This window comes from Medicago truncatula, chromosome 2, assembly GCF_003473485.1.
Source record: "Medicago truncatula cultivar Jemalong A17 chromosome 2, MtrunA17r5.0-ANR, whole genome shotgun sequence".
NCBI classification, from domain to species: Eukaryota; Viridiplantae; Streptophyta; class Magnoliopsida; order Fabales; family Fabaceae; genus Medicago; species Medicago truncatula.
In genome coordinates, this window is record NC_053043.1 from 41,904,119 (window position 1) to 41,922,180 (window position 18,062).

Below are 18,062 nucleotides of genomic sequence, written 5' to 3' on the forward strand. Positions count from 1 at the left end.
CCCTTACCATTGACTTTACTATATAATTTCGCCATGATTGTTAAGATTCTAAATATATTTTTGTAAATCAATTTGAGATCGTAATTTTATTGAAACTACAAAGTGTATGATTGATCATATGTATCTTCACCGCCACCATGCAAATGGTATTTCAAGATTTCAAGATAAAAGCTACAAACTGTAGCTTCAAAGTCAACGCGTGTTAATGGTCTTTCCATCACCAAAACGATCACAAGGTATAGTTATTTTATAAGTCTATTGTGGCTTAACATGATTATGAGAAAAAGTTTTTGAAAAGAAATAAATAACAACGTTTTTGGTCATAAGGAGTCAACAGAGCTGTAAATTATTGATCGAGTCAAGATCCACTCATGGTGGCGGTTAAAGGTAGGGTAACCTAATTTTGTTTACAATTCGAATCTTTGATGACTTGATCTTTTGGGTATTTCCCGGTCTTGATTTTTGCGGTTGTTCAATTATGTGGTATGTGGCTCGTCGATGCTTTTTATTTTGTACTAGTCGTCTTGTTATCCAGCATATCTTTTGCTCGAATAGTTAATTCATAGATTTGTTTGGCTTTTCCTAGAGGAAAATATGGTTATGATAATCTCATTGCTAAACCAACCTTCAAAATAGTACCAAAGAATATACTGGTTTAGAGACTAAGGTTCTCTTTGACGAGTCACATATTTGAGTTCATAGTTTATATTTTTGAAGTTCATTTATCTAGTTAGTAATCGTTACTTTTTCACGAGCTTATAACTTATTTTTACCATCTTATATCGTTTTTTGATAAGTTAAATCAATTAGCATATGACTTAAAACTTATATCTTATTATTTTTGATCTCAATTTCACCCTTGTAGTCTCGCTAGAAAAAAAAATGTGATTTCATATTTATAAATTAGTTCAACCATTAATTTTATCAAATAGTAGACATTCAACTAATTAATTTATTCAGTATATATTAGTATAAGCTAACTTATCATCTATCAATTATAAATTAGAAGATAAAATAAATTAGTAAAAGACACCTAGAGTGCATGTGATTGATTGAAAGTGAATGGGGTAGTAAAGGAAGGAGCACGCAATGGATGGAAAATATGTACTAGTATGACTTTTTGACCTGTCTGTGTGTGTCCACACCATACCCATTGACTTGTATACCAAACCTGAAAATTAAAAAATAAATAAAAATGAAAACCAGGTAATATTATTAGTAATAAATAAAAAATGTAATTAAAATCCTTAGTGAAAGAAAAGTATTAGAAGGAATGATGAAATAAGTGAAGATGAAATGCAGATGGTAAAATAAATAAAGAAAGAAAATTCAAGCTGCTCGCGAGGGCTTTTTGTTTCATCAATTTTCGTCACTGTCTACATCTTCTCTCTCTCTCTAGAGAAAGAGAGATCAACGACCATAGCACAATTCAACGTTTTTTCTTTCATTTTCCGTTTCAAATTTCAGAAGTGAAAGATCCATAACCATTCATTTCCATTTGTATGGTGTTGGATCTGTGTAATAATAATTCCAATCGAGTTTGATTTTTTTTATTTTTTTGGGATCTAAATCGCTGAATAGAAGAAGAAGAAGAAGAAGAAGAAGGATTCGGCATCGGCGATGGCGATGTCGGGTATGAGAGGACTTTCCGTGTTTATAAGCGACATCCGCAATTGCCAGAACAAAGAACAAGAGCGTCTTCGTGTTGATAAAGAACTCGGCAATATTCGTACTCGCTTCAAAAACGAAAAGGTTAGTTAGGGTTTTTCATTTTATTTTTCACTTCAATTGCACTTTTTTACTCGTTCTTATACTTCAAATTCGAGATTCATTTGTCAAATTTGATGGAACTAGGTTACATTTTTACCTTGTTTTCGATTATGGAACTTTCAATAGTACCTCAACTCGTTAAACTACCACACGGACATTGAATTTATGCTGGTATACTGGTATGTGGGGAGAAAAAGTTAAATCGTGATAATTTGTGTAGTCATGATTCTGTGGAAGAAGCTTTAGCTGAATTGATTTCAGAGGGGTTTAGAGGATACATTTTTAGTAGCATAGTTTTGATTTTCTCGAAAGCTTATTGCACTTATTAGTTTCAACAGATTCAGTAGATTAAGTGGTATGGTTTTGTTCTCGGATAGATTCAAGTGATTGTATTTTTACCATCGGTAGCTGTACTGTGATATGTAAAAAACAATAGGTACACTGTAGTTCCTAAAACCCAATAATTAATTCTTAACTTTTATTTTAGGTACATACATTATTTTATGGTCTCAATAAGTTAGTTCCTCATAATCACTAACCAATATTCATCGGATATTAATGATTAGAGTATGACGCAGGTTAAGTTACACATAAATGTTTCAATATTACATTCTAGATAAACTTATTAATGGTCAACTCCTAACAAAATTTTTAAAAAATTTAGAACATTCGATTGAATACAATGAAACTTGGATCATTTAGAGCATGTTTGGATTTACGTTTAAAGGGTTGAACGTCCGTTTCAAATGGAAAATGGGATTGACAATATGCCTGGTTGAAAAATATCTTCCATTTGCAACGATCATAGTAGTCGATAGCGGCACTATAGCAACCGCGTGTAGCATAGCGTCGACGAACCGCTACGCTAATTGTCGTAGCAGCGCAGAATGAGATAGCGGCCGCTTCAGCCGCTATTTGATTTTAGTTGGAAATTTCCAAATTAAGCCTATTTTAAAACCTTTTGTATGGTTTCCAATTTTCTAAATTGATTTTAGGGCATTTTAGCGATTTTTAAAACCAAATTGACTGTTGTATGGATTCTCTGTTTTTTTTTTTTTTTTTTTTCTTTTTCTTTTTTCTTTCTTCCTATGTTTTCTTTCGTTTTATGGTTTCTCTTCTTTTATAATTATTATTTTTATTTGTTCCTCTATCTTTTGTTCTTTGGTGTTTTGATTTATGAATGTCTCATGAGATTTGAATGTTATATTTAATTTTATATTAAATATATGTTTTTTATTTTACAAATATACAAGTTTGTTTATACTTTACATTATTCATGTAATTTGTTCAAAAAATAATCAAATATCGGTGACCGCTATTTGTAATACCGCTATCCCACTTTTGAGGTCGGCCGCTACGCGCCGCTATCTGAGATTGACTTCTATGACAACGATTAATGATTACGTTATGACATAGTTTAATTACACACATGAATATTTCGATTTCTTATTTTAAAAAATTTCAATTTTACTCTACTAGGTAATTTTATAACTGGTCAATTCCTAAAAAGATTAAAACATTTATGAAGACTTGATTGAATACAAAGAAACTTAGATTAAATCAATAGGGATCTCTCCATGAATGTATATCATTGGATTGGATAAGACAGTGGACTTTAGTAAAATGTCTTAATTTCTCTTTATTCCGGTGTTGTCAAATATCAGCCGCAGCAGATTGCGGTGGAGGATTTTTTCAACAACTGCCTTAGGGAATTTGTGAAGGATGGCAACACCATCGCGTTGTATGGCGGCTTGAAATGGCTAATTTTTTGCTTTCTTCCATGGTCCTGCATCCACAATGGATAATACTTCTTTCTGTAAACCATGTCCAGTATCCAAAATATTAAAGTATGTGAGTTTGGTAGAAAAATTGTTTATGCTACTATTGGTTGTTCTTCTTGTTCTAGAGCGGTTAAATTAGTTATAACTGAACGCTCTAGAACAAAGGCAGCAATAGCATGCACATATATGCTATCAAACACATACTCTAATATAAATATTATAGAATGTACCTAAAAAATTAATTTGTTCAAAACCTCAAAAGATAGATATGTGCACTTTCACAGCATTTGTAAGTTTGCTTTAAGTTGTGATGCACATATCTGTGTCTTCAAAATTGGTGCGAATTTGAATACCATTTTATTTTAGAAATTGATGATCCATGGATTATTTTTTTTGGGTGGTGGCCGAGGTTTGAACCCCGGACCTTGCATGTATTATGCATTGTCCCTACCAACTGAGCTAAGCTCACGAGGACTAATGATCCATGGATTGCCATGCCACTAGAATTTCTTTTTCTTTCTAGTAAACTAAAATATTTGATGTTGGTTATGAACAATACTCTAATTATAGAATCTTGGATTTGCATTCTCTCATTACCTTCAATGGGTTGGACATAGTTTCTACATTCTAGAATGAGGAACTAACTATTCAGTGTGAAGAGCACTTCTAGCCCTGGACCATGGTGTTCAATATGGAAGACTGACATGTGGTCCTTGCCTTAACTGCACTCCTTATTTTGGGATTTGCATCCATTGTTGCCCGCCTTGTTCTTGCTTCAACTCTATCGGTGTCTGAAGTTTTTTTTATCATAAACAGTCAATTTTGGCTTCAATTGTATGCACATGAGAGGGTTATGAATCATCAATTGACAATTAAATGCAGTCCCCCATATATGCATAAAAAAAGTTTCTCGTCTTTAAAAATTGAATGGTCTTTTTTCGTTCTTTCTGTTACAATTGTAACACTTAGTAACTAAGTTGGTCTATTTGATTTTTCTTCTATATGTTTTATTTTTCATTTATGTTATTGGTTTTTTTAAGGGGGGGAGATTTGGAAGTTCTTTGGGGAAATTAATTAGCTTTAACTGATGACTTTTGAAAGTTTTTTTTTTTTCATGAACGGACCATCCCAAAAGCTTAAGTTGTAAGTGAAGACACATAAATGGTTTTTATACAATATTTGTAACATGGCACCTCACGAGGGAATCTTTTGAATTTGAAGCGAGGAGATACACCCATTGTGCTAAAACTCAGATTTTATCAGAATAGACCAATAGGGGCAGCAAGAATTAAACCCTGCACCACTTGGTCATAAAGACTTCGATATCATATCATGAATATCCAAAAACTTGAGTTGCTAGTGATAACCCGTTTACGGTTTTAATATTGTATTTATATCTCTAACATATATCTTTGTTAGTGGCAAATAAAAAATATATGCTCGTTTGGTATCCGCTTCATTGGTTGCTTGCTGTTAAAGAAACTTAAGTGTCTATAGTATTGCCTCTTAAGTTATTTGTTTTAATTTTCTATTATATTTTCAGGCTTTGACTCCGTATGAGAAAAAGAAATATGTTTGGAAAATGCTTTACATATACATGCTTGGCTATGATGTGGATTTTGGTCACATGGAAGCTGTTTCTCTTATATCTGCTCCAAAGTATCCAGAAAAACAGGTTAATTATTTTACGTTGATGTACCTTTTTATAATGATTTCTTACTGTGTAGTGTGTTTGATTCTTGTGAATTGTCGTTCAGTTCATTTACATGTTCACCTAGCGGAGAAAATATATGGATTGAACCAAAGGAATTCTAAACTGTCATAAATGTCTGCAGGTTGGGTACATTGTAACATCAAGTTTGCTTAATGAAAACCACGACTTTCTCAGATTGGCCATAAATACTGTGCGTAATGATATCATTGGTCGCAATGAAACCTTCCAGTGCCTAGCATTGACTATGGTATGGTAACTTGATAAATTGCCAGCATATGCAAAGCTTGTTCTTAATGTTAATAATTTTGTATTGCTTATTGTGTTCTTATATCTCAATGTACTAGCAAGAAGTTCTAGATTTGGTCATGGTTCCAACTTATGTGAATTAAATGTCTCACTACAAGGATATTATTCTAAAATATTTGCAATCAAGAATTTCCAGACATCCTGTTTCTTTCCTTGGAAAATAAATCTTTGCTGGTGGAGTATTGTTAGGAAAACCGCATGCAAGTTCCCGATTTTATCAGATACAATACAACATAGGCTTATTTCAAACTACTTAGTATTTATGATAAACCCCCCCTCCTTCCATTTGTTTTGATTCAATAACACTCGAGGTAGTCAAAGGCAATAGACACTGGGGGTTTCGGTATCTATTGGTGAGAGGCACACCACACGGTTCACTGAAGAAAGAAGTTATATTTGAAAAAGAAATCAATAAAATGTTTGACTGCATCACAAGTTATATTTGGTGAGAGGTGTGTGCCTTAACCGGCAGGAGGTACTAACCTGTTCTGGCCTTCTGGTGCCTTGCTTCAACCAACTAGAAGGGCAAATTTTCTTTCATATTATTGAAATTCATTTTTTTATCATCTACTTTTGCGATATAAGCTGGGGTATTCGTTTTAGTATCTTGTAAACTGGATTCATTTGTTTCCATGTGTACCATATTATGATATGTACTGTAAATTTAAAAACTCTACTGCCTTTATGAACTTCACTGCTACAATTTTATATCTTCTATTTTGTAGGTTGGAAATATTGGTGGCAGAGAATTTGCTGAGTCCTTAGCACCTGATGTACAGAAGTTGCTGGTAAGAAACTATCCATTATTATTGAGTAAGCTGCATGATTGGAAAATATTGATCCTAACTTCCTTTTGTCATCTAGTTATCTAGCAGCTGCAGACCCCTTGTGAGAAAAAAAGCCGCATTGTGTTTGCTGCGACTGTACAGGAAAAATCCTGATGTTGTCAACGTAGACGGATGGTAAATGTCGATGTAATTTTGCTGATAATCCACTTATTTCTTCATTGCTTTCTTTTAAACATATCTTATTAGTCCCCTTTTACATTAATTTGAAGGGCGGATCGAATGGCTCAACTTTTGGATGAACGAGACCTTGGTGTTTTGACATCTTCTATGAGTCTTCTTGTTGCATTAGTATCGAACCAACACGAGGCATATTGGAGTTGCCTTCCTAAGTGTGTCAAAACTTTAGAGCGGCTTGCCAGGAATCAGGATATCCCACAAGAATACACTTACTATGGTATCCCATCTCCCTGGCTTCAGGTTTGTAAATTTTCTTTTCATAGAAGAAATTTCTGAGATTTTCAAATGCTATCTATCTCTGCTGCTTGCCTTTATTGAGAACTAAAGGTGTCAAACGAAGAATTTTTTATCTTATCTAAAATGCTTGCCAATTTTTGCTTAATCTAGGTCAAAACAATGAGAGCTCTTCAGTATTTTCCTACCATTGAAGATCCAAATACCAGAAGATCATTGTTTGAGGTTTGTAGCACCTCAGTGATGCATCCAAATTTTTTATATAGTTAGCGGATTTTAGTGAGCCTTAATTAATTATTTCAGGTCCTACAAAGGATATTGATGGGAACTGATGTTGTGAAAAATGTCAACAAAAATAATGCTTCCCATGCTGTTCTTTTTGAAGCCCTTGCTCTGGTATGTTAATTGCACTGCACTATATTCAAAACAAATACACTTTGTTCGTTCTTTATGATCTTATTATAGATGACACTATATGCGTGAATAAATGTTAATCCCTTTGATGGAAAAAAAATTATGCCATGGTGCTCTGGCACGCTTTTTTCTCTTGGTTCTGTTTCTGTATGCTGTATTTAATTCTATTAAATGATTAATAAATAATGATTCACATTCGTTAGCTCTGTTATTTATTTATATTTAAGTGGCTTAAATGATGTATGTAAGGACTGTCCCTTATACCATTCTTCACACATAAAAGCAAGCACACAATACACATCAAACCTAAAAGATTTGATAAAGTCCCATCCGTTTCACTTTTCCATATTTTGCTTGGTTGTCTTTGTTTCTGTACTCTGCTATGCACAACCATCTAGGGATGCTTACAGTGTCCATTTGGTGTTTCTGTAGTTCTTACCTTAGTTACTCGTATCGTGCTATCGAGGTGATACATGAGATGTTTCGATTATATTTTCTGTTGTAATTGCTCTATTCAGGTAATGCATCTTGATGCTGAAAAGGAGATGATGTCTCAATGTGTGGCTCTTCTTGGCAAATTTATTGCTGTCCGTGAACCAAATATTCGTTATCTTGGTTTGGTAAGTAGGGGAAACATTTGATTTGTCTATATTTTTCTTTTTCCAGTTTTTCTTCTTCTTTTTCTTTCTTATTTTCCTTGTTTGAATGGAGGAGCAAGGCTTCCATGATCATGACCAATATTATGCGGTAGATCGCATTTTTTAGAACTTAGAAGGTTTGGTAGTTGTTATTATCTCATAACACTATGTCTCAGTTCATAACATATATCTTATTGCGGTGCAGGAGAATATGACCAGAATGTTGATGGTTACAGATGTGCAAGATATCATAAAAAGACATCAAGCCCAGATTATTACCTCATTGAAGGATCCTGACATCAGGTTACCTGTGCTGTTCTATAGTTGAAATCATTGATCTTATATGTACCATCATTGTATTATTTGCTTATCGAATCTAGCCTGTTACAGATTATCGGTAACACATAATTTTACACGAATGCATAAGCTTATGGTGATAATAAAATGAGGGATAAGATGCCCATTCGCGAAATATTTTAATTGAATGTTTGATACATAGTTAGTTCTTTTTTCTCATTGGCACTTTTTATTAAATCTAATATTTCTAACTGCATTGATATACATATCAGTAACACATAATTTTACACGAATGCATAAGCTTATGGTGATAATAAAATGAGGGATAAGATGCCCATTCGTGAAATATTTTAATTGAATGTTTGATACATAGTTAGTTCTTTTTTCTCATTAGCACTTTTTACTAAATCTAATATTTCTAACTGCATTGATATACACAGTATTCGGAGGCGTGCTCTAGATTTGCTTTATGGCATGTGTGATGTTACAAATGCAAAGGATATCGTTGAAGAACTACTGCAGGTATGGAGAGATCTATGGAGTAATTCTTGCAATTTAGAGATTTTATTGTAAACCCTTTCTCTCCCCAACTTCAGAACAAAAGAAATGTAAGAAAATGAACCGACTATTTTATGTGAACTCGAAAATGATTATTTTGCAATTCCAACTGTTTTGTAGTATCTCAGCACAGCAGAGTTTGCAATGCGTGAAGAATTGTCACTTAAAGCAGCTATTCTAGCTGAGAAGTTTGCACCAGATCTTTCATGGTAATTCATTAGAGCCGACCAAAAAAATCCAATAATCAATTGCTACTGTAGCAGACAATCATCATTGAGTACTCTTTAGAAGTAGTTATAGATCTTTGTGTGTCATTGTCTACTGTGTGCAAGTGTAACTGTTTAATTGCCCATATAGAATGTTAGATTATATCCATATTATATAGCCCTTAATGAATTTTTCATTTAAAAAAGTAAGACTGAAAAAAGTAAAGAAACTTAGTATATACCTTCTCAATATACTAAACGGAATCAATAACTCGTAAATCATTAGGGTATATTTAGCTCAAACAAGGGGAGGGGAGGGTTTTAATTATATATCTTGTTTGTTTGAAATAAAAGGAGGCAAAATAACCTCTTTTTGTTTGGTTTGTAAAGGAAGGGGGTGAGTTTTAATAGAGGCAATGTACTAGATTACTTTTTCTATCTGTATAATTCATGTTACATTCTGTGTAAGGAACAAACGATATTTTAACCTATACATTTAAAATTTTAAAAGCCATCCTCCCTACCTTCCAAATCTCCTCTATATTGGAGGGGACTAAAATCAAGTTGTGAGATTTTGCAATTGCTCTATAGCATTTTTGGGATAGGCTGCCACCTGAATCGATAACATTGATATTTATATCATGCCATCCTTTCTTTTATAGGTATGTTGACGTGATTCTTCAATTAATTGACAAGGCTGGGGATTTTGTCAGTGACGACATCTGGTTTCGAGTTGTACAGTTTGTTACAAACAACGAAGACCTACAGGTCAGTTTGAAACTTGAACTGATAGTTGCTGCTTCTTACTCGACACATCACTCACATGGAATGTTATGTCTTTGGTCAGCCTTATGCTGCAGCTAAAGCTCGAGAGTATCTTGACAAACCTGCCATACATGAGACAATGGTTAAGGTTTGTGTTTTCACTAGCATGCTGAAATTGTCCTAATTTTAATAGTGTATGAATAATATTTACTGTTAATGTGCCATTCACTGACTATGGCTTCTAAAATGTAGAATATGAAACAGTTATCCTTATTGGAGCGAAACTGTGATATCTTTGTTAAAGGAGACGATTTAAGTTAAACTTTCATATTTTCTTAGGAACTAGGAAGCGTACAGAATGTCAATTTCTTTGTGTTAATTCATGAATTTATATTGATTCATAGTTACTAAATAATGTATGGCTTGAACCAGTTGCTTTGACATAACAAGATCTCAAAATTTTAGTCAAGTAATCGTGTTAATATATTTTTCGTATCTGAAAACATTTCAACAGGTTAGTGCATATTTACTGGGGGAATTTGGACACCTTCTGGGGAGACGACCTGGGTGCAGTCCAAAAGAAATATTTAGCATTATACATGAGAAGCTTCCTACTGTATCGTAAGGAGAATCAAACCATCTCTCTTTTTTGTAGTTCAAATGAATGCCCTTGATGCCTTACAACACATACTTTATTTTCAGGATCCCTACTATCTCTATTCTTCTGTCAACATATGCTAAAATTCTGATGCACTGTCAACCACCAGACCCTGAACTACAGAAGCAGATATGGGCAATATTTAAAAAGTGAGATTTATCTCTGATGTTCAATTTTCCGTTGGGATTGTTCTGTTGTTTTTATGATGCCATAGGTTGTTCTAAGCCACTCCCATTCTTTTAGATATGAAAGCTCGATTGAAGTTGAAATACAGCAACGAGCAGTTGAATATTTTGCATTAAGTAGAAAAGGTGCAGCCCTAATGGATATATTGGCTGAAATGCCTAAATTCCCTGAACGACAGGTACTTTTTCAATGTTAATGCAGAGGCAACTTGTTTGAGGTTTTTATGATCATTTGAGTAACCAATGGCATAATAATCATGGATTAATAATCTTTGAATTCAGTCTGCATTAATTAAAAAGGCCGAAGATACTGAAGTAGATACTGCAGAGCAAAGTGCCATTAAGTTGCGCGCTCAGCAGCAATATCAAAATTCAAATGCTTTGGTTGTAACAGACCAAAGTCATGCTAATGGAGCTCCTCCAGCTGTCGGTGTCGGCCAACTTAGTCTTGTAAAGATGCCCAGCATGAGCAGTAATGTGGTTAGTTCATTCTTCTTATTTTTATGACATCATTTTGGTTAGCTTAATTATTTACAATGTCCTCCATTTGAACCATAAAACAGAGCTTACTATTGCTTCTTAGTTTGATACCGACTTCATCTGTACACAGGATGATATTTCAGCAGAACAAAGATTATCCCAGGAAAATGGGACTTTGAATCAAGTAGATTCTCAGCAACCCTCTCCAGATCTCCTTGGTGATCTGTTGGGTCCTTTGGCTATTGAAGGCCCTCCTAGTAGCAATGTCCACCCTCAGCCAAGCTCAGATCCAGGAACGGAAGGGACTGTAGTCGATGCCACGGCCATAGTCCCTGTTGGGCAAGAGGCCAGTTCTGTGCAGGTACTTTGGTTGATCAGTATCAAATTAAGTAGTCTTTTGCCTAACCTGACGTGCTAACTGAATTCTACTCTGAAATTTTATTTGAAGATTATTTACTCTATGTTTGACATTAGACGTTTTCTTCTACACCTTATTAGGATTCACGTTGAATTGCTTTGTAACGCCAAAACTTTGCTGTACTTGAATGAATGCAAATTTAGGATAGTAGACTTCATTTTCCATTTTTCAACATTAGAATATCACTGCAAAATTTGTGGGCATTGGAATATAATTTGCATCCTTTGTATGTGCAGCCGATTGGAAATATTGCTGAAAGATTTCAGGCTTTGTGCCTGAAGGATAGTGGTGTTCTATATGAGGATCCTTATATTCAGGTTTTTTCTTCATTTCTTTTCTAACATTCTCTTACTATATTTTTGTTTTAATTTTGGTCTGATATATATGTAGCTTACTTGCGAAGATTTCGACCAGTATTTGTGGTAATTCAAGTTGGGATCATTCTTGTGTTCTTATTTATTTATATATTTATATGCATGTACAGATTGGCATTAAGGCAGAATGGAGAGCTCATCAAGGGCATCTTGTTCTTTTCTTGGGGAACAAGAATACTTCTCCTCTTATATCTGTTCATGCTTTAATATTGCCTCCCGTTCATTTAAAAATGGAGCTCTCTCTAGTACCAGATACTATACCTCCCCGGGCACAAGTGAGAATAAATTGTTATTGTTATCTGTTGCTTTCAAATATTGTTAGTTTTGTTTACATTTCCCCTCTTTTGACTGCGTAGGTGCAATGCCCACTTGAGATCATGAATTTGCACCCAAGCAGGGATGTTGCCGTTATTGACTTCTCATACAAGTTTGGTAACGATATGGTACTTAAATTAAACTTATATGTTATATTCCTAATTTTAAATCCATTCTCCCCCTATGCACGCAGGCCATTTCTGTATTACATTTAGTTGCATAAATATGAATATTTTGAGATGTCTCTGAAGAAGTCAAGCATGTGGAGCCAAAGCCTTTATTTGGTTGATTTTAACTAAGCATATGAATAGTCGGGCATGCTTCACCAAAATTGTAATATAGCTCAGTTTTTAATTGTTAGACAAAATGTTATTGTTTATCTATCAGTTCCTCACCATAAAAGAAATTGAATTGAAATATATAAATTTTAGTAATAAGGGCTTAAATTGTAATGGTAAGCTTGGTAAAAATGGATATGTGAAGTTAAATGGAAGTCTTGACATGCAACAATCATAAAATTTTAATTAATGTATATTCAAATGTGTTGATTTTCATAGGTCAATGTCAAGCTTCGCCTGCCAGCTGTATTAAATAAATTTCTTCAGCCTATAACTATATCTCCAGAAGAGTTTTTCCCGCAATGGAGATCACTTCCTGGACCACCTTTGAAGCTTCAAGAAGTGGTATGTATTCTGCATTATGTACATGCCAAATTTGTACACTTGTCGATTTGGTCATGGTTTGTTTTGAGAATGCAGATTTTGTAGTGGCTTCTTTGCCAGCTTGTTCTTCCTGGTCATGCAATGATAGGTTCTTCTTTCCTGTTGGTTTTGCAGGTTAGAGGTGTTAGACCACTTCCACTACTTGAAATGGCAAACTTATTCAATAGTTTCCATTTGATAGTTTGCCCAGGACTTGTAAGCTGTGGAAGTCCCTCTTAAATTTTTGCTTTTTTCATATATTTCCTCAAAATTTTCAGCATGTACAAACTTACATATAACTTGTTTCGGCTATATATCTTCTTTAGGATCCCAATCCAAACAACCTTGTAGCAAGTACAACATTTTATTCAGAAAGTACAAGGGCAATGCTTTGTCTGGTAAGTAAATATGTCAAAACCATATATATTTGCACTGCAGTCCGCACTAGGAATGTAATCATAAATTCCAAAATGATCTGATTTAAAAAGGAAAGGAAATGGAGTGAACATATTTTTTTACCAATCTCCATGTGCAACAAAATCATAAATATCAACTTACAGAACTTTTTTATGTATTGGTTTTTCATTAACAATCTCCATGTGCAACAAAGACTATAGATGTTTACTTTTTCACTAGGGGAAGCATTTGGAATTCATGATTGCTGTTTTTTATTGATTGTCGTTTTTAAACCCTGGTTGTATTAAGCTTTTCTGCGTGTCTTTCATAATTAAGTTAGAAGATAAACTCAATTGAAACTTGGAGGTGTTGTTTTAAGCTTCAACGTTATATGTAAATGGTGTGCAGGCAAGAATTGAAACAGACCCAGCAGACAGAACCCAGCTTCGAATGACGGTTGCTTCAGGGGACCCAACTCTAACATTTGAGTATGTGATTTAAGTTTCCTGCTTACAGGACATTATCAATAGTCTCTGCATCTTTTACAAATCGTCCTGACATTTGTTTGCAGGCTGAAGGAATTCATCAAGGAACAATTAGTCAGTATCCCTTTAGCATCTCGTATACCACCGACACATGCAGCTCCGATGTCTCCGGTGGCTCAACCAGCTAGCGCTCCTCCTCCTGCAGCATTGAACGATCCTGGGGCAGCGCTGGCTGCTCTTCTATGACAATATAGATGTTCATTAGTCACTAATTACACACTTGTAAACGTGATCTATGCAGCCTAACCCACCCATGTGTCCCTTGAAGCTATATCGGGTGGATAAATGAAATCATGAGCAAGGGCTGGCGGAGTTAAGAGTGAGCTTGTTTACCAGCTGAGTGTTCCAATGGGGATTTATGGGTTGGTGGGCATTTTTGAGATTCTTTCTGCACAAAGTGATTGTACTTTTAAGCCAGATTTTATATATTTGGGTGAGGGTTTCGGTTTTCCTATATTTTTTCCCATCCCAGTTTCACTGGATTGTTTGTGGTGCACCTCATAGCATGTAAGATATTTCCTTTGATAGAACCAATTGTAACAGTTTGGAAATTGTTCTGAAATTATAGTTGTAATAATAGCTTTTGGAGTAAGCATTTTAATTTCAAATGTTGTAGGGAAGTTGGTGTACGAAAGTTTTACTACTCTTGACAAAAAGAGATAGTTTGAGCTTTTAATGCAGCACTATTTTTTTATTTTTTATAAGCTAGTTCAATACTATTCGAAAAGAACAGTTTATTAGTTTAGGTTTAGTTGCATGTTTAGTCTGTTTATTTTAGGTTTCAAGTTGGTTTTGATGCGTGGCTAACAAATTGCACATGTTGACGCACTTAGATCCTTGAAAGTAGTACTGCATTAAATGTCGCTTGAATAGATAGTCCTTAAAATTAACGAAATTAAAAAAAAAACACTTGGTTATACAAATTATCCCTGCACAAATAGAGGTCACTTGAATTTTAGTCCCTATAATTTTAAATCTTTTCAATTTGACATTGCAATTTGATATCATTTTTAATTTGGCACTCAGCCCTTTTTTTTTTTTTTTTTTTTTTGAAGTGGCATTTATTTGATTGTCACTGGTGATTGTGATTAAGGCATGTTGACTCATCTAATTTCATTACAGAATGACAAAATGTCTTAGCTCTAAAACAACGTTAATTCATCTTCAATTCAAAACCCAGAAAATGCAATGAAACAAACAATTTTCTTCTTCAACCCCATAAACAATAACAAAGTATTGATTTTTGTGACTGCGTGTTGGATCTGAGATTTGGGAAAGAGTTTGTTATTGTAATATTTTGTTTGAGAAGTTTGATGAAAAATGAAAAACATATAACTGGTAACAGAGTCAAAACTACGCTTAAAATGCCCAAATCTTCTACTTATGTAAAAACTCGCATCTTTCCCATTTTTTTTTTCCTCTCTTTGAAACCTTCCCTTTGCAATTGTAATCAAGTCGGAAATAGGTTTAATGGTTCGGGTGATATATCTAGAGAATTCAAGGTTGTGAATTGTCGCTTGGTGTTAACAACACATTCCCTTTTTGTTTTTGTTTATGGAGTTGAAGTTGAAGTTGAAGTTGAAGATCGTAGGATTCCTAGCAGATTTTGAATTGAAGATGAATAATTGTTTTTTGAGAACTAGGAGCATTTTTTATAATTTCATAATCAAATTAGATGGGTCTGCAAACATATCTTAATCCAAATCATCAGTCTCTAAAAAAATTATTGAATGACTAAATTAAAAGTCATTTCAAATTGTAATGTCAAATTAAAAAGATTTAAAATTATATGAATCAGAGACCATTTGCATAATTAAACCTTAAAAAAACTCTTTAAATTTGTATTTCTTTAGTCACTTTAATATCTATTGTCAACTTACATTGTTTCAAAAGTGCTACCCCATTGTTTCAAAGTTGAATTGGCATGTTAATTGTCACACAACATACAACACCCACTTCTACCTACACATGTGTGCCATGTCATCAAATAGGGCCAGATTACCTCTTCTTCTTTCCCCTTTCTCACTCTCTCTTCCTCCTAAACCTGACCATCTTCTTTCATGCTAGATTTATCCATTGTCATGATTCTTGATAATATGGATCTCAAATTAAACTCTGTGGAAGAGAAGCGTGACAATGTCATTACCACAAACACCTCCTCCCAAACTGTTGAAACAGAAATCACAAACAAAATCACAAAAGGCTTCTTTCAAGTCATTATTTATTGCAGTACTATTTGGTGATGTGGCCCTAATTGGTGATGTGTCACATACATGAGTTGCGTTAATGTGCCAAATAAACGTCTCAATCAGAATGGTTAACGGTAGGACTAAAATGGTACTCCCTCCGTTCTAAAATATAAGCAAAAAAATTTTATATTCTTTGTCTCAAAATATAAGCAAAAAAGACATATTTTTATGCTATTATTATGTTTTTTCAAACAAATCATCTTTTCCAATATAAAATTAAATGCAAATTGCATTCAATCTGTTCACCTTTTTATTTTCTCCATAATTTTTAACTAATGAGAATTATTTTTACATCTTTCCATGAAATTTATTCCAAGGAGAACACAAAAAATTATACCTCAAATCACTAAGTGTTAGTTTTCTTAATAAGTGTGAATTAGTGTTTTTTGCTTATAAATTAGGATGGAGGGAGTATGAATTAAAATGAAAAACGAAATGCAAATTTAGGGGGCTTCTTTTTTTAATTTCGTTACTTTTATAGACTACTATGGAAGCACATTACATTTTTAGGGACTAAAGAGGTAGTTTACTCAATCTTTGTCAAAAAAAAATATTCACAACTCTGATAGAATGAGATAAAGGCAATTTTGGTTCACCTATTTTACTAAATCCACAAGTTTGATCTCCCTATTTTTTTTCCCTTGATTTTGGTCTCATCATTTTAAAAACTTCAAAAACTTGGACTCCCTTCATGACATGACACTTCATTAAATGACATGAATGACATGAATCTATCCACCATGATGATGTGGCAACCAGATCATCATTATTTATAAATAGGAACTAAGGAAGAATTTGCCTTAAATGTCCAACATTCAACTTTTTAAAAATTTAAAAATTATCATCTTTAATAAAAAAAAAATCTAAATTGAGGCTCATTAACACTTGTATTTAGAGCACAAACTCGTCGAACCCTTGTTAAAATATGAAAAGAATACAATATTAATAAGAAGATCCTAATTAAAATTGTTATTTAGAGTCCAACTTAGAAATCACATTAAATCATTTTAGGAAAAGGGTTAATAGTCCAACTTAGGTCATTTTCGGTTTTCGTCGCTATAAAATTTTCGGTTTGAATTGCATCCTGTAAAACTTTTTTTTTTTCTTCAGAAAACACTCCTCCCCCATCCAACTCAGCAAATTCGCTTACGTGGCGCTGATTTGACATTTTTTTTTCATTTTTTAATTGGCCACGTGTAAAAAATCACATAAGATTTTATTTTTAAAATATTTGAAAATAAATTTTAAAAAATATTCAGTTTTTTTTCCAAAAATTTAAAAAATCGAAAATTAATATTTACAAAATAAAAAAAAAATATTAAGAATTTTTCCGAAATATAAAAAAACAAAAAAAAATAGTCATATTTGTTTCCAAAAAAATTAAAAATCGAAAAAAAAATAGATTTTTTTTCTTCAAAAATTAGAAAAAATCAGAAAATATAATCAGATTTTTTTTTAAAATTAAAAATATTATAAAAAATTGGATTTATTCTGGATTAAAAAAGCAAATTTTCAAAATTACAAAAGAGGTCGGATTTTTGTTAAAAAAAAAATCTGAATTTTTTTAATAATCTGTATACAAATATAGAAAAAATTCAGATTTTTTATTCGAAAATTTTATTCCATAATTTTAATAAAATATTGGGAAAAAAATCATTTTATTCCACAAATATAAGATTTATGATTTCTACCTCCTCTAAGGAAAAGCTTAATTCTAGGAAAAATGAAATTTCCACTATTTTTTTATAACCCTCTAAATTTGTATCCAGATTTTTAAAAATTAAATTTTTTTCCAGAATTTTTTTAAAAAATCTAACCTTTTTTTCTAATTTTGAATATTTAATTTTTTTGTATTTTGAAAATTAAATTCCAGATTTTTTTAAATCGAAAAAATCTTAATAGTTTTTTTTTCTTCTAATTTTTAAAATTTTTTCAAAAAAATATGACTATTTTTCTGTTTTTTTATATTTTTTCTGAATTTAAAAAATTATTTTTCGATTTTTTAAATTTTTGGAAAAAACTGAATATTTTTA

The 18,062-nt window shown here is 32.9% G+C and overlaps 1 protein-coding gene across 1 annotated transcript; it reads left to right on the forward strand.

Annotated features, from left to right (window-relative positions):
- Positions 1 to 1,311: 1,311 nt before the first annotated feature.
- LOC25487490 (AP-2 complex subunit alpha-1) lies at positions 1,312 to 14,388 on the forward strand. Its single transcript, XM_013609433.3, has 27 exons — positions 1,312 to 1,752; positions 5,095 to 5,226; positions 5,387 to 5,512; positions 6,297 to 6,359; positions 6,436 to 6,533; positions 6,629 to 6,836; positions 6,984 to 7,055; positions 7,134 to 7,226; positions 7,763 to 7,864; positions 8,088 to 8,185; positions 8,620 to 8,701; positions 8,858 to 8,946; positions 9,606 to 9,711; positions 9,791 to 9,856; positions 10,223 to 10,329; positions 10,411 to 10,515; positions 10,610 to 10,730; positions 10,834 to 11,031; positions 11,162 to 11,392; positions 11,686 to 11,766; positions 11,934 to 12,098; positions 12,180 to 12,266; positions 12,696 to 12,821; positions 12,975 to 13,055; positions 13,166 to 13,237; positions 13,644 to 13,723; positions 13,807 to 14,388. The coding sequence occupies exons 1-27, from the start codon at positions 1,621 to 1,623 to the stop codon at positions 13,964 to 13,966; spliced, it is 3,081 nt and encodes a 1,026-aa protein (XP_013464887.1). The 5' UTR covers positions 1,312 to 1,620; the 3' UTR covers positions 13,967 to 14,388.
- The last annotated feature ends 3,674 nt before the right edge of the window (positions 14,389 to 18,062 follow it).

What these genes read in the sequence shown, in the direction of transcription:
- LOC25487490 (XM_013609433.3), top strand. Translation starts at nt 1,621, where the DNA reads ATGGCGATGTCGGGTATGAGAGGACTTTCCGTGTTTATAAGCGACATC. An exon ending in TCCCATCTCCCTGGCTTCAG is followed by an intron (nt 6,837 to 6,983) that starts GTTTGTAAATTT and finishes TGCTTAATCTAG; the next exon opens with GTCAAAACAATGAGAGCTCT. An exon ending in TTGAAGGATCCTGACATCAG is followed by an intron (nt 8,186 to 8,619) that starts GTTACCTGTGCT and finishes TGATATACACAG; the next exon opens with TATTCGGAGGCGTGCTCTAG.